The sequence below is a fragment of the Trichomycterus rosablanca genome, chromosome 18, assembly GCF_030014385.1.
Source record: "Trichomycterus rosablanca isolate fTriRos1 chromosome 18, fTriRos1.hap1, whole genome shotgun sequence".
In the NCBI taxonomy this organism is placed as follows: domain Eukaryota; kingdom Metazoa; phylum Chordata; class Actinopteri; order Siluriformes; family Trichomycteridae; genus Trichomycterus; species Trichomycterus rosablanca.
Genome location: NC_086005.1, coordinates 18,425,175 through 18,452,169, shown reverse-complemented (window position 1 = coordinate 18,452,169; position 26,995 = coordinate 18,425,175). Strand labels below are relative to the sequence as shown.

At 38.8% G+C, this 26,995-nt stretch overlaps 2 protein-coding genes across 5 annotated transcripts in view; both read right to left on the bottom strand.

Annotated features, from left to right (window-relative positions):
- scarb1 (scavenger receptor class B, member 1) overlaps window positions 1-11,720 on the bottom strand; it is a 32,241-nt gene extending 20,521 nt beyond the window's left edge. The window contains exons 1-6 of one of the 3 annotated variants that reach the window (XM_063013950.1): window positions 11,484-11,720; window positions 10,895-11,055; window positions 5,278-5,419; window positions 3,075-3,278; window positions 2,813-2,908; window positions 2,602-2,717 (exon numbers count right to left, since the gene is read on the bottom strand). In XM_063013950.1, coding sequence (XP_062870020.1) covers window positions 2,602-2,717; window positions 2,813-2,908; window positions 3,075-3,278; window positions 5,278-5,419; window positions 10,895-11,055; window positions 11,484-11,603 — 839 coding nt within the window. In that variant the 5' untranslated portion in view covers window positions 11,604-11,720. The remainder of the gene's footprint in view (window positions 1-2,601; window positions 2,718-2,812; window positions 2,909-3,074; window positions 3,279-5,277; window positions 5,420-10,894; window positions 11,056-11,483) is intronic. The other 2 variants (XM_063013948.1, XM_063013949.1) reach the window with 2 other exon arrangements.
- Window positions 11,721-23,355: 11,635 nt separating this feature from the next.
- ubc (ubiquitin C) lies at window positions 23,356-24,729 on the bottom strand. Of its 2 annotated transcripts, XM_063013727.1 has the most exons (2): window positions 23,959-24,729; window positions 23,356-23,865 (listed from the first exon to the last, which is right to left on the bottom strand). In XM_063013727.1, the coding sequence occupies exons 1-2, from the start codon at window positions 24,727-24,729 to the stop codon at window positions 23,356-23,358; spliced, it is 1,281 nt and encodes a 426-aa protein (XP_062869797.1). The 2 variants fall into 2 exon arrangements, with proteins under 2 accessions (XP_062869797.1, XP_062869796.1); XM_063013726.1 differs by having other exon boundaries at window positions 23,356-24,729.
- Between the last annotated feature and the right edge of the window lie 2,266 nt (window positions 24,730-26,995).

The following is a 26,995-nucleotide window of genomic DNA, read 5'->3' as shown; positions in this document are numbered from 1 at the left end:
TTTCTCACCTTCAGCACTGTGATTTCTGTGAAGGTTAGATTGTGTTCCAGTTCGGCACAGTTTCAGTAAATAGAATTATTTCTTTAGTTGGTTGATTTATGTCAGCATTTTTACCTGAGTGTGTTTAGTATACATGCATCTACTGGAATTTTTTATATCCAATTTCTTTTTCTGGAAGCTGTGGTCTGTTGAATGTCTATCTGTATGTCTTTGTCTTGAAGATTTGATGATAATGAATCCTCTGATTTTGATGCAATTTACATCTACTACTCTTTGTTGACTTAGCTTGGATGTTATTTCTCCTTCTTCCATGTCTAAGTAATTAGTGCAGATGAGACTTTTTGTTGAGAAAAGTACAGTACAGGCCAAAAGTTTGGACACACCTTCTCATTCAATGCGTTTTCTGTATTTTCATGACTATTTACATTGTAGATTCTCACTGAAGGCATCAAAACTATGAATGAACACATGTGGAGTTATGTACTTAACAAAAAAAGGTGAAATAACTGAAAACATGTTTTATATTCTAGTTTCTTCAAAATAGCCACCCTTTGCTCTGATTACTGCTTTGCACACTCTTGGCATTCTCTCAATGAGCTTCAAGAGGTAGTCACCTGAAATGGTTTTCAGGTGTGCCTTATCAGGGTTAATTAGTGGAATTTCTTGCTTTATCAATGGGGTTAGGACCATCAGTTGTGTTGTGCAGAATACAGGTTACTACACAGCCGACAGCCCTATTGGACAACTGTTAAAATTCATATTATGGCAAGAACCAATCAGCTAACTAAAGAAAAACGAGTGGCCATCATTACTTTAAGAAATGAAGGTCAGTCAGTCCGGAAAATTGCAAAAACTTTAAATGTGTCCCCAAGTGGAGTCACAAAAACCATCAAGCGCTACAGCGAAACTGGCACACACGAGGACCGACCCAGGAAAGGAAGACCAAGAGTCACCTCTGCTTCTCAGGACAAGTTCATCCGAGTCACCAGCCTCAGAAATCGCAAGTTAACAGCAGCTCAGATCACAGACCAGTTGAATGCCACACAGAGTTCTAGCAGCAGACCCATCTCTAGAACAACTGTTAAGAGGAGACTGCGCAAATCAGGCCTTCATGGTCAAATAGCTGCTAGGAAACCACTGCTAAGGAGAGGCAACAAGCAGAAGAGATTTGTTTGGGCCAAAAAACACAAGGAATGGACATTAGACCAGTGGAAATCTGTGCTTTGGTCTGATGAGTCCAAATTTGAGATCTTTGGTTCCAACCGCCGTGTCTTTGTGAGACGCAGAAAAGGTGAACGGATGGATTCCACATGCCTGGTTCCCACTGTGAAGCATGGAGTAGGAGCTGTGAGGGTGTTGGGGTGTTTTGCTGGTGACACTGTTGGGGATTTATTCAAAATTGAAGGCACACTGAACCAGCATGGCTACCACAGCATCCTGCAGCGACATGCCATCCCATCTGGTTTGCGTTTAGTTGGACCATCATTTATTTTTCAACAGGACAATGACCCCAAACACACCTCCAGGCTGTGTAAGGGCTATTTGACCAAGAAGGAGAGTGATGGAGTGCTGCGGCAGATGACTTGGCCTCCACAGTCACCGGACCTGAACCCAATCGAGATGGTTTGGGGTGAGCTGGACCGCAGAGTGAAGGCAAAGGGGCCAACAAGTGCTAAACACCTCTGGGAACTCCTTCAAGACTGTTGGAAAACCATTTCAGGTGACTACCTCTTGAAGCTCATTGAGAGAATGCCAAGAGTGTGCAAAGCAGTAATCAGAGCAAAGGGTGGCTATTTTAAAGAAACTAGAATATAAAACATGTTTTCAGTTATTTCACCTTTTTTTGTTAAGTACATAACTCCACATGTGTTCATTCATAGTTTTGATGCCTTCAGTGAGAATCTACAACGTAAATAGTCATGAAAATACAGAAAACGCATTGAATGAGAAGGTGTGTCCAAACTTTTGGCCTGTACTGTATGTGGTGATAATTTAATTTGAATGCCTGCTTAGGTTTTTTGAACATTCTACTAGTAACTGTGTCTTTAACTCCAGTTATTCCTGTGATGCCTTTATGAATAAAGACAGTTTAGTAAGTGATTTCTATAGTGAGATAATGATTCCAATGTTATAAATATCTACCAGCAGTCAACTAGAAAAGTGCATGGTTTCTTTCTTTGTAGCGTATCTTGGACAGTTATTTCCTCTTGATAGATTGTTTATTCATTTTGAGTTATATTTCCATCATCTTTATTCCCCACCCACCGTGGAGCCCAACAAGGGGAGGCACAGAGCTGCAAAATTTCCTGCAGATATGCACCAGGGCTATAGGATCCTCAAGCATGAGGATCTTTTCTTCCCCCATTACAGGTCACCATTTGTCACCGCTTACAATAAGCAAAGAAGAAAGTGCTGGAAACCTAATCTACACTCGGTCCCCACAGGGATACAAAAAACATACAAATTCGGTTTATCACATTAATTAAATTACATTTTACATTTTCAAATTCAGTCAGATACGGCCAGGATGGATTATTGAAACAGTATTGCCTGCTGGATAAAGTGTTTTTCTCAGCAGTGTTGTAAATATGGACATAATACCTGCAGGCATCTGGACTGTAAAATGTCAAACTTGATTCTGTAGTCAAGAACGGGGGCCACATTTGGCCTGCTGTTCCATTTATCATGTTGCACTGCTCAGATTTCCAGTAGTTTACCTAATCCATTAACAGACATTATGTAAGAATGTGTGCAACATCAGGATAACTGTTAAAACATTTTAACAATAGCGTTTTTAATGTTACAAACTTACTTTCTTTAAGCCATTCCAAGTGTCCACATTGTGAACTTTCCTGATGTCATCTTGACCAGTAAAGAGAGTGAACAACCCAGTGTTTGAGTTGTTAAACTGAAAGTAGGTGATGATAAAATGTAAAAAATCTAAACATCAACATATGAACTACATTTTTGGCAGTAAGAATGTTGTTATTATTGTTAATATATTGCACACACTTAAAATGTATAAAGATGGAGTCAAATTATTCTTTTAAAGAGCTCAGCAAGAGACTACTCACATCAGCAAACAATCCAAACTTTCCTTTGAATGGCAGTGTACCAGGTAGGAAGGTGTTGAGAAAGTCCACCAATTTGCTATCAAATCCCCACATAAGCTCACCTACAGTTTTAGTTAAAAAGGGACCCTCTTTAAAGGTTTTAAAAGTGGAGCTCATCAATACTCGCAATGGATAGGGAGATTTCTCCATCATCACTGATGCTCCCTATTAGAAATAAAATCAAGTAACATGTCTAAAATAATAATAATAATAATAATAATGTAAGGTATATACAATGTGGTAAAAAAAGTCAAGATTTTGACAACCCAAGTAAACAAACAGAAAATGCAAATTTTAAATTATCATTTTGTTTATTAAAAGAAATTTTTTTATCCAACATTAACTTGCACTGTGTGAAAAAAGTTATTTCCCCCGGTTACTTAAACAATTACACAGTAACAGTAACTAGTTCAGTTAAATCTACATTATACCAATCAGCCATAACATTAAACCCCCTTGTTTCTACACTCACGGCTCCACTTACCATATAGGAGCACTTTATAGTTCTACAATTACTGACTGTAGTCCATCTGTTTTTCTGCATGCTTTGTTAGCCCCCTTTCATGCTGTTCTTCAATGGTCAGGACTCTCCCAGGACCACTACAGAGTAGGTATTATTTAGGTGGTGGGTCATTCTGAGCACTGCAGTGACACTGACATGGTGGTGGTGTGTTAGTGTGCGTTGTACTGGTATGAGTGGATGAGACACAGCAGTGCTGATGAAGTTTTTAAACACCTCACTGTCACTGCTGGACTGAGAATAGTCCACCAACCAAAAATATCCAGCCAACAGTACCCCGTGGGCAGCGTTCTGTGACCACTGATAAAGGTCTAGAACAGGGGTGTCAAACTCATTTTCACCGAGGGCCACATCAGCATTATTGTGGCCCTCAAAGGGCCGATTGTAACTGCTGTGATTGCAGTCTGTTTTTCTTGGAGGCTGAATTCTGCATTTATATTGTCCTACTTTACCACAGACACGGCCTCATAACACAAGAGACGCACTGGTTTCTCTTCCTGAAGCACAAACTTGTTTTCACTTTCATTAAATTTCCTCCTTATGCTTAATTTTCTTAATTATCTTCTTGTACATTTTAGGATCATGTGTAAACATGTGTAACATCATCTACTGGCAGGCTGTGTCACTTTGGAGGTCACAAAATCAGCATGCATTTTGAAAGACGCAGTTTGTTTAGGATTTTACAGTGTATTTTTAAGACAATCATTCTGCCCTCACTAATAGTTTATCCCCCTTGCTCAGCTAGACAGACAGACAGACAGACAGACAGACAGACAGCTCTCTTCAGAATACAGTCGGTTTTATTTGCTCGCCAGCTGTGATACACTGTGTGCATCAAAATGAAGTAAAAATACAAACAATAAAAACAATAAAGAACTTAATACAGTACAAGCACACAGCTGTAGTCAAGTGTTACATCTGGTACAATATGAGATTTAACCAAACGTAAAATAGTGCTAACGAGTTAGCATTTTGTGTAAAGATACTAATTGCTATAGTAACAGTAACAATTGTATTTAATTACGGTAAATTTGTAACTAAAGCGCTGTGATTTACTCACTAAACATTTACTAACAACTGAGAATATAAACGCCACTACTTACAGACGATGCTTTGGTATTATATTGCAAGATAAGTATCTGTATTTATTTATTATTGTTTACGTTACTGACTACGCTACTTCGCGTTCTTTTGCAGTAAAAGTCACATGGCTACTCAGCAAGGTTAAAGTTAGTTGCCATGACTACGATGTCGCCAGTTGAATTTAAAGGCGCAGGACTCCCATTAAATTATAAGCGCGTCTCTGTAACGACTCGAACCATCCTCATATGGTAAGTGGAGCTGATAAAATGGACAGTGCGTGTAGAAACAAGGAGGTGGTTTTAATGTTATGGCTGATCAGTGTATATATATATATATATATATATATATATATTTCATTATAATATCATAGGGTTACAATGCATTTCTAAGGCTCTAGGATTCCAAAGGTAAAGTCATTATCAACAAATAGAATGGTGCAGAATGGTCATATTACTACAATGTTAAAATGGTATGAAATTTGTAAAGTTATATTTTAACCACATCAGCATGGCATTGCCTATACAAAAGTGGACATATTCAATCCAATATTAGGCATCTTACCAGAACCAGCATATTTGGTATGGTGATCACATCTGACTCGTTGCTTACAGACATGCTCTCCTCAAAAAAATACTGCCGATATTCACGATATGACACTGTTTTGTTGTCATGGAAAGTGATATTGTCCTTCCAACGGTTCTCCCTAAAAGAAAGTAAATAAGATAAGAAGAATAGGTAAGCTAAAAGAAGCTCTCAAAGTTTAAAGTCTCAAATCTGAGGCCTACCACTTTTAACACACCAGATATAATATCAACAAAAATGTGTTTTCAATAGCATACAAGTATTTTAGTAAGCAATGCTATTTTTATGCAGTAAACAGGTTTATAGCCTCCTGACACTACAAATGTTCCACATGTATTCTATTAGTATCTAATCTAATAGTGTAATTCTATTAGAATTAGTCAATTGTAGTATCCTAAAAATGTGAAGTATTATCTGGGGTAAAGGGGGCTTCCTCAAATGTAAATCACATGGCTGCTTTACAAAAAGGAAATGGTATATCCAGCTTTATGGAGAAGGCGCATGTCCTTAAAAATGTTAAGCTCAGCACATGGCATGACACAGATAAACATCCCGTTGACCACAGACGAACATACGAAAGTAAAAAATACTGAGACTTTTACAAAAACAATTACATGCTCAAAACACGAGCCGGATCTGGCCCGTGGGCCGTGAGTTTGACACCCCTGGTCTAGAAGATGACCAGCTCAAACAGAAGATTAGCGACTGTCTCTGACTTTACATCTACAGGGTGGACCAACTAGGTAGGAGTGTCTAATAGAGTGGACAGTGAGTGGACACGGTATTTAAAAACTCCGGCAGCACTGCTGTGTCTGATCCACTAATACAAGCACAACACACACTAACACACCACCAACATGTCATTTTCACTGTAGCTGAGAATCATGACACAGATAAACATCCCGTTGACCACAGACGAACATACGAAAGTAAAAAATACTGAGACTTTTACAAAAACAATTACATGCTCAAAACACTATAACTACCTTTGACACTTTTCATTTGCACTTTTTTTTCTACATAAGGTAGTTTTTGTACTTATATAACTATCTTGTTTTAAAATACACAGTTAAGAGTCTAAAGAGTACATATATTTAAAAAGGAGAAAATCTAAAAATCACATGATGACGTGGCATTTGAGTAGCACAGCAGTCTATTACTCTAGCCCCATCACCACTGAGATCCAGGTTTGAATGTCAGCGTTACTTTCTGCAGGCCAGGCATTTATACCAACATGGCTTAACACCCCGTCCAGCAAATTCCTGCAAATTGTGCTTAGTGTTTCATGAAAAAGGTCCTACCACGATCCTGTTCGGGATGTGGTTGATGATAATGACATGAAAAACATGGTGACATTTTATATCCCATACCTCATTACGTTTTACTAAAATAATTCACTTTCCCACTAAGTCATATTAGGCTGTGCAGATTTTAATAAAGTTCCTTGGGTAAATTTAAAAAAAATTTGACCTAAAACAGAGGGCAGAAGTGAATGGAACCTTTTCAGTTGCTCTTATGCAAGATCAATTATATATAATATACAACTGTCCTTTCATAATTTTCTTAACATAGCAAATAGTGCATTTCTTTTCAGTGTTTAGCTTCTGCAAAGCAAAACCATTACAAGACAACACTTTATAATTTGATGTATATACACTGATCAGCCATAACATTAAAACCACCTCCTTGTTTCTACACTCACTGTCCATTTCATCAGCTCCACTTACCATATAGAAGCACTTTGCAGTTCTACAATTACTGACTGTAGTCCATCTGTTTCTCTACATACTTTTTTAACTTGCTTTCACCCTGTTCTTCAATGGTTACACCCACAGGACCACCACAGAGCAGGTATTATTTAGGTGGTGGATTATTCTCAGCACTGCAGTAACAATGACATGGTGGTGGTGTGTTAGTGTGTGTTGTGCTGATATGAGTGGATCAGACACAGCAGCGCTGCTGGACAGTGTCCACTCACTGTCCACTCTATTAGACACTCCTACCTAGTTGATCCACCTTGTAGAGGTGATCGCTCATCTATTGCTGCTGTTTGAGTTAGTCATCTTCTAGACCTTCATCAGTGGTCACAGGAAGCTGCCCACTGTTGCCTGGATATATTTTTGGTTGGTGGACTATTCTCAGTCCAGCAGCGACAGTGAGGTGTTTAAAAACTCTATCAGCACTGCTGTGTCTGATCCACTCATACCAGCACAACACACACTAACACACCACCACCATGTCAGTGTCACTGCAGTGCTGAGAATGATCCACCACCCAAATAATACCTACTTTGTAGTGGTCCTGTGGGGGTCCTGACCATTGAAGAACAGCATCAAAGGGGGCTAACAAAGCATGCAGAGAAAAAGATGGACTACAGTCAGTAATTGGAGAACTACAAAGTGCTTCTATATGGTAAGTGGAGCTGATAAAATAGACAGTGAGTGAAGAAACGAGGCGGTAGTTTTAATGTTATGGCTGATCGGTGTATGTTGACACCCGCACCAAGACAAATTCCTTGTACATCTAGTACTTGATGAAAATAAAGATTCTGATGTGTTAAATGTACAAATTATTTGTAGCTTCACAAAAGTAAAAAAAGGCAAAAAACCTTGATTATGAAACAGCATTATGGCCCATTATTGGGTTTTGTAACTACTGCAGTAGACCAAATTCTTAAATAGAAAATGTAAAAAGGTAATCTAATATTCTTCATTAAGTTTATTATACAGTAGTTGTGTTCAGACATGTACAAAATCAAAATGTTCAGTCAAGCTCAGACCAGCAGAGACAAAATCCTTGTTAACCCGTCGGTGTCCTAGTGTTCAATTAAATTAAGTAATCAGCACCACTTATGCCCACAGGTGAAAGTTATATGGTGCAACATTATGAAACAAAACAACAAAGAAATTGACAAATTTCAATGCAACCTAAAATGAATTATGAAAGCTGTGTAATAAATATGTTCAATGTTTTCATTTAGATTAAGGTTTTATAAATTAACCCTTTCATGCATGGTGGTCACTACAGTGGACAGCTATTTAAAAGTTATTATTTTCCATATGTGCATAGGTTTTACTGTTATTGATGCGATAACAGCCTTTTAAAGGGACGCTTTATAGTATTAAATTAATATTTTTAATTTTGTGTCTCTGTGATTATATACAGAAAAGAATCACAAGGTGTTCTTTGTACCATTTGTACCAAGATGAGATCTACTGAGATCAGATTTGGGTCTGAAAACTACTGACCGTAGCTCAAGGAAGCAAAAAAAAAAAAAATGCATACAGATGCCAAGATGCTTTATGCACGCAATAGTAAATTTGATTAGTATTTCTTGTGCCTTTGTGCCCCGGCTGCTTTGCTCATGTATCGTAAATAGATTTTACATACAAACCAATTCATTTTTTTTTTTTTATGTTTTCACAGGACATTGGACTGTTCATGTTTTTTCATAGCTGGTCCAGTACATGTTAAAACATGATAGCATTTGTTGTACATCATTAAAAGTTTGTATTTTACTTATTTATTTCTATAAATTATTGTTCTATTCATTTGAAATCTCACTCTCAGTGAAACTCAAATGCATGCTGTCCACCTGAGTGGACACATAAATAACTCTTAATAAATTACATTTAAAATAAAAAAAAGCAATTCAATAGTTTTATTAGCCGGAAATTAAACCATTTTGGGAAAAAATTCTTGATTCATGTTGTTATAATTCATGCATGAAAGGATCAAGAACTACAACATGCTTTACGAAATAAAATGAAAACTGCAATAGGAAAATATATCGCAGTATATAACACTGAAAATACATGTAATCATATAAGTGTGTTAAATACCAGACCAGCATACATGTATTTTTCGAAAGCCATGCTACATTTATGCAGTAAATGTTTTAAACCCCCTGACATTGCAAATGTTTCACAATGGACAAGTATTATATTAGTATCTAATCTAATAATCTAATTCTATTAGAATTAGTCAATTGTAGTATCCTAAAAATGTCAAGTATTATTTGAGGTAAAGGGGGGTTCCTCAAACATAAGTCACATGGTTGTTATACAAAAGAGGAAATGGCATATCCAGCTTTAGGGAAGAGACGATGGACAATGTCCTTAAAAATGTTAAGCACAAGGCATGACACAGATAAACATCTTTCTGACCACAGACGAACCCACCAAAAGTAAAAAATAAAGAAACTTTTGAGTTTATAAAAACAATTACATACATGCTCAAAACACTATAAATAATATTGATGCTTTTGACACTTTTTTCAGTTTCACTGTCTCTGTACTTGATGTGGCTATTTTGGTTTAAAATACCCAATTAATTAAGAGTTTAAAGAGTCCTTATGTTGAAAATAAGCAATGCGAAAGATTCTAAAAATCACAGGGTGAAATGGTGCTCGGGTGGCACAGCAGTCTATTATAGTAACCCTAGCACCACCGAGATCCAAGATTTGAATGTCAGCAGTGCTATGAGCTGCTAGGCATATACACAGACATGAATAAGTATATCTGAGGGCGACACAGCCCTGTAATGGATTGGCACCCCGTCGAGCAAATTCCAGTCTATTGCATAATGTTTCCCAGAGGAACAGGTGCCACCTTGACCCTGAACAGAATAAAGTGGTTGATGATAATGAAATGAAAAACATGGTGACATTTTTCATCCCATACCTCACTAAATTTAATTGAAATAATTTTTATTCCACTAAGTCATACTAGGCTGTGCAGATTTATACAAGTTCCTTGGGTAGGTTTCAAGATTTTGACCTAAAACAGAGGGCAGCAGTGAATGGAACCTTTTCAGTTGCTCTTATGCAAGGTCAATTATATATAACATACTATCCTTTTATGATTTTCCTAAATCTAGCAAACAGTGCATTTCTTTTCAAATAGTGTATAGCATCTACATGCCAAACCATTACAGGACAACACTGTATGTGTTAATTATTAGCAAATTATTAGCAACTTTAGAAAATAAAATAAAATAAAATAAACTTTCTAAACAGCATTAAACAGTTTGTTGTTGGTTTTCGGAACTACTGCAGTACAACACATTCTTAAACAGAAATTGTGAAAAGGTAATCTAATATCCAATACATTTCTTACAGTTGTGTTCAGACATGTACAAAATCAAAATGTTCAGTCAAGCTCAGACCAGATGAGACAAAATCCTTATTAAGCTGTCAGTGCAACACTTTAGTTAAATTAAGTTGTCAGCACCACTAATGCCCAAAGGTAAAAGCAAGTTCTATGGTGCCACATTATAAATTACTTCATTAGTATAATGCAACCTAAAATTAAAAATAAAAGCTGTGTAATAAATGTGTTCAATGTTTTCATTTAGGTACAGGTCTTATATATTAACAAAGAACACTTAAAAATGTATGTGTTTTGTGAAAGAAAACACTATCAAAAACTATCAAGAACCACAACAAGCTTTGCAAATTAAATGAAAAATTGCTATAAGAATAAATAGCACAGGAAACACTCAAAATACATGTAATTACAAACCAGGACAAGAACAAATTTTGGAGAGGGCAGAAAACTGGGCACGTCATTAAAAATGAAAAAGTAATTCCACTCACCTGTACACATATGGACCTTTTTGCTGAACCATGGGCTTTTCTCCGGCTAGTATCTCTTCAGGATTGAGAATATTGAAGAAATAAACTGACATAAAGAATGGTACTGGAATGTCCTTCCACATGGTGTAGGACAAGTCGTTTTTGGGGTTGATTTCTACATTCTGTAAAACAAAGAGACAGATCCACATTTAGCACAAAAATATGTACAGACAAAACCAGATGTCCCGAATCCTGATGTACCACCCAGTATTGCAGCCGGACAAATCCAAAACACAGTGATTACACTGGAGATGTAATGACCAAAATTAAAACTATCAGGCTTGTATCAGTCGTCATTACTCTGTCCACTAGCATACTGTTCGTAATCATTGCGGTCGTAAATAAAGCTCTTGATTTCACTTTCAGTACGCACATTGAGGAGCACAGAATTAGGACAAAGTTCCACACTTAAAACCGGATATTTTTCTAGATGAAGTTCGTTGCCCAGCGTCTGCGGCGTGTTGTATATTAGCTTTTATTTGCAAAGTTTAAAAAAGTATAAAAATAAGCTTGTCAATTAACCCTTAACTTATACTACAAACCAACTTACCTTTACTATTTGGTCGTTGATAATAACAGGTCCCATAAACATGAGAAAAGTCCCGAATCCAACTAATAAAAGTCCTATCACTGAAAGTCCTATTGTTATTTTAAACTTTGATATTGCCATATTCCACGAACCTACAAACTACTTACAAACTAAAGTAGTACAAACACTGATGCAGGATGCTCTAAATGTTACATGTGGCATCAACATTCCATCTTAGAGTTTTGTAAGCGTTTCTAATTTACCTAATTTACCATGGTAAACTAAAGCACCACTGGGCTGTTCTAGTGTCTGGCGGGGGTGAGCAGATAGGATAACACATAAGCCAAACTTTCACAGCTCTGCTAAGCTGTTGCAGCTTGTATTTAAATAGAGTTTAGCACGTTATCAGTCAGGAGGCAGGTTTATTATGACAGGTCTCAGCCCGCAAAACAGAGGCCCTTGGGAAATGTAGTTAAATAAACACAAACTATGAAGACTAATTACGCGCACATTTCGCCTCGATAACTCTTACAAAACAGGGATAGGCTGGGGTGGAGTAAAATGAACTACATTTTTCTATTCAAGAAAAAAGCTTTAGGACTTTTTAAAGGGGAGAAACAATTGATTTTTTAATCACATGCCTGAAAATGCATTTCATGAATAGTTTATTTAAGGGATACAATACACTGATCAGCCATAACATTAAAACCACCTCCTTGTTTCTACACTCACTGTCCATTTTATCAGCTCCACTTACCATATAGAATAACTTTGTAGTTCTACAATTACTGACTGTAGTCCATCTGTTTCTCTACATACTTTTTAACTTGCTTTCACCCTGTTCTTCAATGAACAGGACCACTACAGAGTAGGTATTATTTAGGTGGTGGATCATTCTCAGCACTGCAGTGACAATGACATGGTGGTGGTGTGTTACCATGTTCACTCTATTAGACACTCCCACCTAGTTGGTCCACCTTGTAGACATAAAGTCAGAGATGATCACTCATCTATTGCTGCTGTTTGAGTTGGTCATCTTCTAGACCTTCATCAGTGGTCACAGGACGCTGCCCATGGGGCGCTGTTGGCTGGATATTTTTGGTTGGTGGACTATTCTCAGTCCAACAGCATTGCTGTGTCTTGTCCACTCATACCAGCACAACACACACTAACACACTACCACCATGTCAGTGTCACTGCCAGGGTCGATTTAATGCACGGGCTTACCTGGGCTTCAGCCCAGGGGCCCCGAATAATTGAGGGCCCCGATTGGCTGTTTTATTTTTTATTTATTTTGTTATTTTGGTTAATAAGAATGGGGAAGCTTGATTGGTGGTTTCAGTTAAGCGACGTGAACGTTAGAGCTAGTATGTGAGTGACATTCCGCTCAGCCAATGAGAATGCAGCACCAGGTTTATATATGTGCGTTCGGACGTCCTGCAGTTAGTTTAGTTAGACTCGCCTTGGTCCCGGCATGAAGTTCGGGTTCTGGAACTAGGCGGTATAAAGTGTTGTAACGCTCATTGAAGTCCTGACTAAACAGTTAAAGTGACTCTACCCTGTCGTGTGCCTTTATTCCCACACCTCCACCACCGCACAGCAAAAGACTCGTAGCATCCCCGCCGGACAGCGGCTAGGTGAGCCGGCCCTCTACAGTAGCATCTGGCTAATGCTAGCGGTAAAGTGCTGTGATAGTGAAAGTAAAAACACGACAATATTTTTGTAAAGTAAAATATAAAAATGAAATATCAATAAAGACAATGAAATATCAAAATACATGTAATCACAATACACAGTGAGTGCACAGCAAGGGATTTTGGGAATCTTTGTAACTTGCTTAACATTACTAGACCTATATACTGTATATATGAGCTCCTAGTTACGCCACTGAACTCTTTTGTCTTGTGTTGTGTACTGATTATGAAAACTATATGTGGGGGCCCACAAGCAGCCGTAGCCCCTGGGCCCACAGGCAGGTTGAATCGCCTCTGGTCACTGCAGTGCTGTGAATGATCCACCACCCAAATAATACATGCTCTGCATTGGTCCTGGGAGAGTCCTTACTATCGAAGAACAGCATGAAAGGGGGCTAACAAAGCATGCAGAGAAACAGATGGACTACAGTCAGTAATTGTAGAACTACAAAGTGCTTCTATATGGTAGGTGGAGCTGATTATTACTTTTTATTATTATTTTATTCATTTATTATTATTTACTTTTATTCTCAGTGATTCACCCACTCCTTTACTCATTCACACAAATGCAACTGAAATACCTGGAGAAGAAGAATGCCTTCATTTGTGATATATACATGTACACGATCAGGCATAACATTATGACCACATTCCTAATACTGTGTTGGTTCCCACTGGCATGGACTACACTAGACCCCTGAATGTGTGCTGTGGTATCTGGCACCAAGATGTTAGCAGCAGATCCTTTAACTCCTGTAAGTTGTAAGGTGTGGCCTCCATGAATCAGACTTGCTTGTCCAGCACATCCCTTAGATGCTCGCTTGGATTGAGATCTGGGGAATTTGGACGCCAAGTCAACACCTCAAACTTGTTGTGCTCCTCAAACCATTCCTGAACCATTTTTGCTTTGTGGCAGTGCGCGTTAACCTGCTGAAAGAGGACACAGCTATCAGGGAATACCGTTTCCATGAAAGGGTGTACATGGTCTGCAACAATGCTTAGGTAGGTGGTACGTGTCAAAGTAACATCCACATGGATGGCAGGACCCAAGGTTTCCCAGCAGAACATTGCCCAAAGCATCACGCTGTCTCAGCCGGCTTGCTGATCCTGGTGCCATATGTTCCCCAGCTAAGCGCACCCGGCCATCCAAGTGATGTACAAGAAAACATGATTCATCAAAACAGGTCACCTTCTTCCATTGCTCCGTGGTCCAGTCCCGATGCTCACGTGCCCATTGTTGGCACTTTCGGCGGTGGACAGGGGTCAGCATGGGCACCCTGACTGGTCTGCAGCTATGCAGCCCCATACGCAACAAACTGAGATGCACTGTGTATTCTGACACCTTTCTATCAGAACCAGCATTAACTTCTTCAGCAAAAAGCTACAGTAGCTTGTCTGCTTGTCTTCACTCCCCACGTGCATCAATGAGCCTTGGCCGCCCATGACCCTGTCAACGGTTTACCACTGTTCCTTCCTTGAACCACTTTTGATAGATACTGACCACTGCAGACCGGGAACACCCCACAAGAGCTGCAGTTTTGGAGATGCTCTGACCCAGTTGTGTAGTTGTCACAATTTGTCCCTTGTCAAACTCGCTCTAATCTTTACGCTTGCCCATTTTTCCTGCTTTTAACACATCAACTTTGAGGATAAAATGTTCACTTGCTGCCTATTATATCCCACCCACTAAAAGGTGCCTAGATGAAGAGATAATCAGTGTTATTCACTTTACCTGTCAGTGGTCATAATGTTATGCCTAGTCGGTGTACAGGTGTACAGTACAACAAAATTCTTTAATTGCATGCAGAGTGCAGGGTCAGCCATCGTACGGCGCCCCTGGAGTTGAGAGGGTTAATGGTCTTGCTTAAGGGCCCAACAGTGTCTGCTTGGCAGAGCTGGGATTCAAGCTCTCGACCCACTAGGCTTAAATGGATGGATGGATGGATGGATGGATGGATGGATGGATGGATGGATGGATGGATGGATGGATGGATGGATGGATAGATAGATAGATAGATAGATAGATAGATAGATAGATAGATAGATAGATAGATAGATAGATAGATAGATAGATAGATAGATAGATAGATAGATAGAGTGGGGCCAAAAAGTATTTAGTCAGCCACTGATTGTGCAGGTTCTCCTACTTAGAAAGATGAGAGAGGTCTGTAATTTTCATCATAGGTACACTTCAACTATGAGAGACAAAATGAGAAAAAGAAATCCAGGAAATCACATTGTAGGATTTTTAAAGAATTTTTTTGTAAATTATGGTGGAAAATAAGTATTTGGTCAATAACAAAAGTTCAACTCAATACTTTGTAACATAACCTTTGTGTGCAATGACAGAGGTCAAACGTTTCCTGTAAGTCTTCACCAGGTTTGCACACACTGTAGCTGGTATTATGGCCCATTCCTCCATACAGATCTCCTCTAGAGCAGTGATGTTTTGGGGCTGTCGCTGGGCAACACGGACTCCACAAATTTTCTATGGGGTTGAGGTCTGAGACTGGCTAGGCCACTCCAGGACCTTGAAATGCTTTTTACGGAGCCACTCCTTCATTGCCCGAGTGGTGTGTTTGGGATCATTGTCATGCTGGAAGACCCAGCCACGTTCCATCTTCAATGCTCTCACTGATGGAAGGAGGTTTTGGCTTAAAATCTCACGATACGTGGCCCCGTTCATTCTCCCCTTAACACGGATCAGTCGTCCTGTCCCCTTTGCAGAAAAACAGCCCCAAAGCATGATGTTTCCACACCCATGCTTCACAGTAGGTATGGTGTTCTTGGGTTCTTCTTCTTCCTCCAAACACGACGAGTTGAGTTTTTACCAAAAAGTTCCATTTTGGTTTCATCTGACCACATGATATTCTCCCAATCCTCTTCTGGATCATCCATATGCTCTCTGGCAAACTTCAGACGGGCCTGGACATGTACTGGCTTAAGCAGGGGGACACGCCTGGCACTGCAGGATTTGAGTCCCTCTCGGCGTAGTGTGTTACTGATGGTAGCCTTTGTTACTTTGGTCCCAGCTCTCTGCAGGTCATTCATCAGGTCCCTCTGTGTAGTTCTGGGATTTTTGCTCACCGTTCTCATGATCATTTTGACCCCACGGGATGAGATCTTGCGTGGGGCCCCAGATCGAGGGAGATTATCAATGGTCTTCTATGTCTTCCATTTTCTTACAATTGCTCCCACAGTTGATTTATTCACAACAACCTGCTTGCCTATTGTAGATTCACCCTTCCCAGCCTGGTGCAGGTCTACAATTTTTCTCATTTTGTCTCTTAGTTGAAGTGTACCTATGATTAAAATTACAGACCTCTCTCATCTTTCTAAGTAGGAGAACCTGCACAATCAGTGGCTGACTAAATACTTTTTGACCCCACTGTAGATAGATACTTTATTGATCCTGAAGGAAATTAACTTACACTGTCTCTATAGCTTCAACAAAGATGAGCATAACATTCAAAATACCACACAGACAGTTTGGCAGAAAACACTTACCACAGTGCCAAGTCATATAATTATTTATTTTATATATAAATATACAAAACATTGATAGGCTAAAGCCAGTTTTACCCTGTTTAATATGTATTGCACTCACTGTACAGCTCACAATGAAACTGCAAGCCAGTAGGTTGTGTTTATGCCGCATAGATTCGGGGAGTTTGATTTTCACCTCTGCTTGCTGTATTGTTGCTGATGTTAGGAATTCACCCAGATGTCCTCCCACCTCAAAAATATATATTACTAGATGGATTAAACTTCAATTGCCTCTGCAATAAACTCACAAAGCCTACAACTAAAATTAGACGTTAAATGTTCCTGAACATTGCTCAGTTGCTACTGCATTCACCACCAGCCAGATGATAAGTCTGGTGTAAAAGTGTAACTGGCCTGTAGGACTCTACCAGAAAAAAAGGTGCTTATGGTTTCCTAACGGGCACGGGCATATTCCGAGGCATATTCCAAGATGACAATGCCAGGATTCATCGGGCTCAAATTGTGAAAGAGTGGTTCAGGGAGCATAAGACATCATTTTCACACATGGATTGGCCACCACAGAGTCTAGACCTGAACCCCATTGAGAATCTTTGGGATGTGCTGGAGAAGACTTTGCGCAGTGGTCCAAATCTCCCATCATCAATACAAGATCTTGGGGAAAAATTAATGCAACTCTGGACAGAAATAAATGTTGTGACATTGCAGAAGCTTGTGGAAACGATGCCACAACGAATGCATGCCGTAATCAAAGCTAAAGGCGGTCCAACAAAATATTAGAGTGTTTTTGGCAAGGCAGGGTGTGTATATATATATATATATATATATATATATACAGTATATATATATATATATATATAAATACAGTGGTGTTCAAAAAAATAGCAGTGATTTAAAAAAAGCAAATAAAGCACAAAATCGTTATAATAACTTTTATTTCCATAAATGCAGATGCACTGAAAATACTACACTTTTAATTCTAAATCAAAACATTAACAAAATGTAGCCAGTTTGTGTCAATCCTTTACAGAAAGTTAAGAAAAATGAATTTTAGGCTGTTTTTAGGCATTTTTCTTTAAAAACTCAAAAAATTTATGTATAAACTGAAAATGTTTGAGGTTTCACTTTACTTTAAATTACTGAACTAATATTTAGTGACATAACAATTGTTTCCGATATCTGTGTTGTATGGCGTCGACCAACTTCTGGCACCTCTGAACAGGTATTCCAGTCCAGGATGATTAGACTACATTCCACAGTTCTTCTGCAATTTTGGGTTTTGCCTCAAAAGAACGCATTTCAGATGTCAGCCCACAAGTTCTCTCTGGGACTGCTGGCCACTCTATTACCTCAATCTTGTTTGTCTGTAACCAAGATGTTTTGGGTCATTGTCATGTTAAAACACCCATTTTAAGGACATTTCTTCTTCCACCATGCTTTACTGTCTTCACAGTGTACTTTGGCTTGAATTTAGTGCTCGAGGGTCGTCTGACATACTGTCTACGGCCACTAGACCCAAAAAGAACAATTTTGCTTTCACCAGTCCACAAAATGTTGAGCCATTTCTCTTTGGAACAGTCAATGTGTTCCTTGGCAAATTTTACCCCATTCAGGACACGTCTTTTTCTTAACAACGGGACTTTGCAAGGAGTTCTTGCTGGTAACTTGGCTTCATTTAATCATCTTCTGTACTCACTGGTAACTTCAGATGTTCCTTGATCTTTCTGGAGGTGATCATTGGCTGAGTATTTGCCATTTTGGCTATTCTTTGATCCTTTCGAACAGCAGTTCCACACTTCCTTCCGCATCTTTCAGGTTTTGGTTGTCACTTCAAGGCATTTAAGATCATTTTTGATGAGCAGCCAATAATTTGCTGCACTTCTCTGTATGTTTTTTCCTTCTACACGCAACTTTTTAATCAAAGTACGCTGTTCATCAGAACAATGTCTGGAACAACCCATTTTACCCAGTACTTCAAAAGGAAATGTGCTATGACCAACCTGTGCAACATTTGCCACCCTCCTACCTTAAATAAGGGCCAAAATTGACACCCATTCTTCTGCAGAATGAATGACTTCACCAACTGAACACCTCACTGCTATTATTTTGAACAACCCCCTTTCAATCAATGCTTCGATTATTCAGAATGAGCGGCATGCATGTCCTAATTGTTGGGTTTGTTTTGTTTTCATTACTCTACTACACTTTCAAGTAAATTTTTTGCAAAAATAGCATTTCTACTAAAAACAGTGATTTATCAGGTTAATGGTGTTGGACTGCTATTTTTTTGAACACCACTGTACAGTATATACAGGGGTTGGACAAAATAACTGAAACACCTGTCATTTTAGTGTGGGAGGTTTCATGGCTAAATTGGACCAGTCTGGTGGCCAATCTTTATTAATTGCACATTGCACCAGTAAGAGCAGAGTGTGAAGGTTCAATTAGCAGGGTAAGAGCACAGTTTTGCTCAAAATATTGCAATGCACACAACATTATGGGTGACATACCAGAGTTCAAAAGAGGACAAATTGTTGGTGCACGTCTTGCTGGCGCATCTGTGACCAAGACAGCAAGTCTTTGTGATGTATCAAGAGCCACGGTATCCAGGGTAATGTCAGCATACCACCAAGAAGGACAAACCACATCCAACAGGATTAACTGTGGACGCAAGAGGAAGCTGTCTGAAAGGGATGTTCGGGTGCTAACCCGGATTGTATCCAAAAAACATAAAACCACGGCTGCCCAAATCACGGCAGAATTAAATGTGCACCTCAACTCTCCTGTTTCCACCAGAACTGTCCGTCGGGAGCTCCACAGGGTCGATATACACGGCCGGGCTGCTATAGCCAAACCTTTGGTCACTCGTGCCAATGCCAAACGTCGGTTTCAATGGTGCAAGGAGCGCAAATCTTGGGCTGTGGACAATGTGAAACATGTATTGTTCTCTGATGAGTCCACCTTTACTGTTTTCCCCACATCCGGGAGAGTTACGGTGTGGAGAAGCCCCAAAGAAGCGTACCACCCAGACTGTTGCATGCCCAGAGTGAAGCATGGGGGTGGATCAGTGATGGTTTGGGCTGCCATATCATTGCATTCCCTTGGCCCAATACTTGTGCTAGATGGGCGCGTCACTGCCAAGGACTACCGAACCATTCTGGAGGACCATGTGCATCCAATGGCGGTGCCGTGTATCAGGATGACAATGCACCAATACACACAGCAAGACTGGTGAAAGATTGGTTTGATGAACATGAAAGTGAAGTTTAACATCTCCCATGGCCTGCACAGTCACCAGATCTAAATATTATTGAGCCACTTTGGGGTGTTTTGGAGAAGCGAGTCAGGAAACGTTTTCCTCCACCAGCATCACGTAGTGACCTGGCCACTATCCTGCAAGAAGAATGGCTTAAAATCCCTCTGACCACTGTGCAGGACTTGTATATGTCATTTCCAAGACGAATTGACGCTGTATTGGCCGCAAAAGGAGGCCCTACACCATACTAATAAATTATTGTGGTCTAAAACCAGGTGTTTCAGTTATTTTGTCCAACCCCTGTATATGACCACCTTGTTTCCACACTCACTGTCCATACAGAAGCACTTTGTAGTTCTACAATTACTGACTGTAGTCCACCTGTTTCTTAACATACATTTTTAGCCTGCTAGAGTAGGTAGTGTTTGGGTGGTGTATCATTCTGAGCACTGCAGTGACACTGACATGGTGGTGGTGTGTTAGTGCGTGTTCTGCTGGCATGAGTGGATAAGTCACAGCAATGCTGATGGAATTTTTAAACACCTCACTGTCACTGCTGGACTGAGAATAGTATATCTATATATCCAAAAATATATCCAGCCAACGGCACCCCATGACCACTGATGAAGGTCTAGAAGATGACCAACTCAAACAGCAGCATAGATGAGTGATCGTCTCTGACTTTACATCTACAATGAGGACCAACAAGGTAGGAGTGTCTAATAGAGTGGACAGTGAGTGGACACGGTATTTAAAAACTCCAGCAGCGCTGCTGTGTCTGATCCACTCATACCAGCACAACACACACTAACACACCACCACCATGTCAGTGTCATTGCAGTGCTGAGATCATCCACCACCTAAATAATACCTGCTTTGTGGTGGTCCTGACCATTACAGAACAGTGTGAAAGCAGGATAAAAAAGTATGCAGAGAAACAGATAGACTACAGTCTGTAACTGTAGAACTACAAAGTGCTCCTATATGGTAAGTGGAGCTGATAAGTTGGACAGTGAGTGTAGAAACAAGGAGGTGGTTTTAATGTTATGGATGATCAGTATATATATACATATATATTAACATTTTTGTAGCATTGTAGTTCAGTTTTCTTACCTTTGCTTTAGTTTCTTCTTATTTGTTATGGCAAATTGCCTTCAAATTCCTCAAGGTTACAATTATTTTTAGCAGACTTGCAATTTTAAAATTGTTCATTAATTTTATAGGACATTGGTCAGATATCCTAAGACATGCAAGCACCTTTACCATGAACTTTTAACCTATTATCGGATATTTCATGCACGAAGTAAGTATAGCACAAACACGAAGTAAGTATATGCCTCGGTTTGAACACCTTTTAATCTGTGAACCTAATTAGCTGATTTTTAGCACAAATTTAGATTTCTGTCATTAAGGAAAGGTAGTAAAAAAGAACTGTGGAGGTCAAGCCACGTCTAGAGGACCAAGAAGTCTCTCAGACAATACTGCTGCCCAGAAAGATAAAGCAGAACTTATATACACTGAATTTAGCAAGTGTTCAGATGCTGTGACTTTTTTTTTTTTTTTTACATTTTATTGTGTTGTGAATTTGTCAAAGGGATATAATTGATATTTTTACCCAATAGTCTGCACTTAATCACCCATATTGTCCAGTTGAAGGCAAACTATTGCCTGTTGAGTTTACATGTTTTCTGGAGGTTTTCTTCATTCATGTTGCTCTCCTCCTGCCAGTCTCCCTGTCCCTGCCAGTAAAAAGCATAGCATAGTTCAATTTTCATCTCATTAGATGAGTGAATCTTTTTTTCTAATATTGCCAGTGTTCTTTACATGTGTATTGAATTTTAATCAACAGTGGCTCCTATTTTGCCACTCTGCCATGAAGACCTGATGTACAGAATACTGCAGAGACGTTTTTTCATCCAGTGGCTTCTTCTATCTTTGCACAGGATTTTTAAAGCTTTATTAGCGTGACAGTCAAATGCATGAGAACATTACTGAAATGTTTAAAAACAATGGTCCTCAAATAAAGATTGAGTGTTGTGTGAAGAATTGTGTGCAGGCCTGAAATGAAGTAATGGATGTATATTAACAAATTAAAGGAAGTTAATCGGACAAAACATAAACTGAGTTCATACTCTGTCATTAAATGAAAGTCAATGTAAGAAACACTGCTTTTTTTTTTTTTTTTTTGCACTTTCCACATTCTGCATGTTACACAACATGACTTTGTAGTAAGAGAGGGCAGGTGCTAGACTAGCCTGCATGCAGTCCAGACCAAACTTCCATTAACAACTTTGCATTTTCTGGTGCAATATACAACAACAAAGACAAAAGTGTTTCCCCTAGCAAACTGAGCAAAATGTTGCCGGAGCTCCCGGAGGAAACCCACACAGAAATGGGGAGAGCATGCAAACTCCACACAAAAAGGACCTGAACCGCTCCACCTGGAAATTGAACCCAGGACCTTCTTGCCGTGAGCCGACAGTGCTACCCACTGAGCCACTCTGCCGCCTGACCAAAGGGGCAGGTGCTTAAACACTTGTGCAATGCACTGAAAGTACACACCGGTTTGACTGCTAAGTTGCATTTTTTTTATTAACAGATACAAGAATTCTATTTTGTTAGTTCTAAATTATAGTCCACTTTATGGGTAATGTGTTTTTAGTGTCTTCCAGTGTTTCCAGTAACACTCCAGAATCTGAAAAGCATGAAAGATAGTTCATACATTTGCTTTCTACACTCAGTCCAGAATATCCATGGGCCAATTGAGGCAAACATGCATGTAAATGGTAAGCATATGTGAAATGATAGTAACACTTACCATGAGCAATCATTCAATTAGGATGATTTACCAGAAAACCAATCAGCAAGTCTTGACAGAGGACTTTCAAGAAACAATATAAAAAAGGAAAACTAAATTTTCAAAATAAAGTCATATTAAAACTTTGGTGTCACCTACTGGTCAGTATTAAAATGGATGTACATAGTAATATTTATTCTAAATGCACCAATCACCTATTATTAGCTTCATTTGTTTAGTCATTAAACATTTACTTAGACATTAAAAGCAACTCTTAAGCTTGGGTAAATGCTACTCAAAAGGCCAGTGAATCAAATCAGTGCCTAACCATGATTGAAAGCTATTTATTTTAAAAGATAAATGTAATTAATCTTAAGATGGTACAAGCCTATACATGTATAGAAATGTGCTTTGCCATGTTAAAGGAAGTAGCAAAAATAGCAATAATCAAATATTTAATTTAAATTCAACAGATTATATAATAATCTGTATAACAGTTACCTTAAAATATTAATTGTATTAATCTAAGAAACAAAGTGAGGTATGTTTCAACTTTTAAGAAGTGTAACTTTTATTGAACTTTAAGAGTAACAGGTACACACAACGGGTTACCGAACCAGGTTAAAGATCTGAATTAACAGCTTAGTTTCCTCCACGAAGACGCAAAACAAGATGCAGGGTGGACTCCTTTTGGATGTTGTAGTCAGACAGGGTGCGTCCATCCTCCAGCTGCTTACCAGCAAAGATCAGACGCTGTTGGTCAGGAGGAATGCCTTCCTTGTCCTGAATCTTGGCCTTGACATTCTCAATGGTATCACTGGGCTCTACCTCTAGAGTGATTGTTTTTCCAGTCAAGGTCTTCACAAAGATCTGCATGCCTCCTCTAAGACGAAGAACAAGATGCAGGGTGGACTCCTTTTGGATGTTATAGTCAGAGAGGGTGCGTCCATCCTCCAGCTGCTTACCAGCAAAGATCAGACGCTGTTGGTCAGGAGGAATGCCTTCCTTATCCTGAATCTTGGCCTTGACATTCTCAATGGTATCACTGGGCTCTACCTCCAGTGTAATGGTCTTGCCAGTCAAGGTCTTCACAAAAATCTGCATGCCTCCTCTAAGACGTAGGACAAGATGAAGGGTGGACTCTTTTTGAATGTTATAGTCAGAGAGGGTGCGTCCATCCTCCAGCTGCTTACCAGCAAAGATCAGACGCTGTTGGTCAGGAGGAATGCCTTCCTTGTCCTGAATCTTGGCCTTGACATTCTCAATGGTATCACTGGGCTCTACCTCTAAAGTGATTGTTTTTCCAGTCAAGGTCTTCACAAAGATCTGCATGCCTCCTCTAAGACGAAGTACAAGATGCAGGGTGGACTCCTTTTGGATGTTATAGTCAGAGAGGGTGCGTCCATCCTCCAGCTGCTTACCAGCAAAGATCAGACGCTGTTGGTCAGGAGGAATGCCTTCCTTGTCCTGAATCTTGGCCTTGACATTCTCAATGGTATCACTGGGCTCTACCTCTAGAGTGATTGTTTTTCCAGTCAAGGTCTTCACAAAGATCTGCATGCCTCCTCTAAGACGAAGAACAAGATGCAGGGTGGACTCCTTTTGGATGTTATAGTCAGAGAGGGTGCGTCCATCCTCCAGCTGCTTACCAGCAAAGATCAGACGCTGTTGGTCAGGAGGAATGCCTTCCTTGTCCTGAATCTTGGCCTTGACATTCTCAATGGTATCACTGGGCTCTACCTCCAGTGTAATGGTCTTGCCAGTCAAGGTCTTCACAAAAATCTGCATGCCTCCTCTAAGACGTAGGACAAGATGAAGGGTGGACTCTTTTTGAATGTTATAGTCAGAGAGGGTGCGGCCATCTTCCAACTGTTTACCAGCAAAGATCAGACGCTGTTGGTCAGGAGGAATGCCTTCCTTGTCCTGAATTTTAGCCTTCACATTTTCAATGGTGTCACTGGGCTCCACCTCAAGGGTGATGGTCTTGCCAGTCAAGGTCTTCACAAAGATCTGCATCTTTATGCTGGGAAAGTCAGAATTACATTAGAACGTTATTACAGTAAATCATTAACACTCGGGGTTTAAGTCACACTAAATACTCAATGCAACACAAAAAAAAAAAATGTTATGTTATAAAAAAAAATAAACAGCTCGAATAAAAATTTATTAGGTCGTTCAACACATCCTCGTTTACTAAAAAACAATAGCAAATACAATTAATCAGGATAAAATACAGTAAGGTATGTCATACCTTAGGTATCACGGTCGAGGCGTTTTACAGTTAAATACATAATCGAAGTTTGTACTAAGGTAAAATGTGTCTCCACTTTTTTGGGGAACTGTAAACAGACAGTTTGGTATGGCATTGTTTAGTTTTTTTTTTGGGGGGGGGGATAGAATTAATAATTTGAACAAATAAAACAGTCAATTATATGCATGAAATGTAGCTAGATAGCCAGAGATAAGCTGCGTCACATTAAAGTAACTAGTCAGGTCTTAGCAGCTAGCGAGCTTAACTTTATACAACGCATTAACCGAAGTCTCAAAATATTTATGCAGTTTAGACAGAATGCCATACTATTAACCTGTACATTAGTGGGTAATTTTTAGAAAACCAAATTAAAATTATAGCTACATTTGTTGATAAAGCATCAAATACAATTATATCTTAAAACAGGACGCGCGATTATACGCCTTCAAAGCAAAATGAAATGTAGCCAAATTCCTATAAATATAAAACTAATACAATAAGTATAATTATATTAAAAACAATGAACTACGCAGTGGCATTAAATAATATAATTTGTACTCACAAACAAATGTTCTTTTCTGGAGAACTTGTACGTATGCGGAGAAACAAAGGGCCGAACTAATAATTCAACTACACCGCTGTATCCCTGCACTGTTACGCCCAAGGAACTATACAATGCGCCTATCGACAGTATAGTACAGTTTAACTATTTATAAATGAACATAATGTTGTTATTATGCCCCATACAATTACATGGTTGTTTGGATAATATTAAATGTTTATTTAATTGGCAACTACACAAATATATATACACAAATAAACGCGGAGGGATTTACCAGTGTGCCGCCAACGGGATGACAACACGGTCAATGTCAAGTGAAGAGAATGTATTTGAGCAACATAAAACTGTGTAGTGCTGTTTTGTTATTTGTTTATCCTCCCAGGGGGAAAAAAGCTTTTTAATTTTTATTTTTACATAAATTAAGTGTTGCAAAGAAAAAAAATGTTAATTTTTTTTTTGTTAAAACATATTTTACAATACGTCCACTGTAATGGACAACAGAATTTCATTGTTCTTAAATATAAAACATTTAAAAGCTGAGTTTATTCAAGGAAATATCCACCATAATCATCCAGTAAAAAACAATACTTCGAACAAACCAAATAACAAATTAAATACAGAACCTGAACCATTTGTATTGACTCTAGATGGTATTTCATAAAACAGCAAGCTGGAAAGACAAGCAATTTATATGCTTTAAACTAATTGTCACATGAACATATTTTATTTTAATTATATTTTTATTGTTTGATTGTTTTATTTGCCATCATCATTCTTTATTAGGATTAAATGTACCAATCTGGAATAATTAAAATATAGTGTTTTTTTAAATGTGTCTCACAAATTACTTTGAACACTAAGACCATTGAGGTTTGCAAGAAAAAAATGACTGGGTATGTTGTGGTTAGCCAAATTAGCTAACCCGACACAAGGTTTAAATTAGGATAAGCGTGAGGTTTAAATTAGGACAGCGTTTTCTATAACAAGCTTAGCATATTTAAAGATGAGTGCAAAACTCAAATTATTCAGCTTCAGATAAAACTTCATCCACTAACCATCTGTATGTTTAGAAGTGTTTTAACTTTTCTCTGGGTTAAACACTGGGTTAAAGTTGCCTCCTCAATGCATTTAAATTATAAGTTTTTATTAGCTAGCCAACTTACCTCAGCCTTCAGAGAAGTTACAAAAAGGGCCAACAAATGAGGTTTAGGCCACCACCTAACTAGCTCTGTTAACAAAATGGCAAGCCCAAAGTACACTGTTAACAAGCTAAGTTTACCCTTTTTTAAAATGAGAAAAGTGCGACGTTGCAACAAATAACACTTATCACAGTATCTTCCATAAATAATGTACGTGCATTCCAACACATCAGTGGAAAAAACATGTGCAAACACCGAAGTTGCTTGTAAATTAAAAGCAACTTATTTATATAATTTATTATTTTCATATCTACAGTACATCAATCAGAT

Coding starts and splice junctions, on each gene's coding strand:
- ubc (XM_063013726.1), bottom strand. CDS start 24,729: ATGCAGATCTTTGTGAAGACCTTGACTGGCAAGACCATCACCCTTGAG.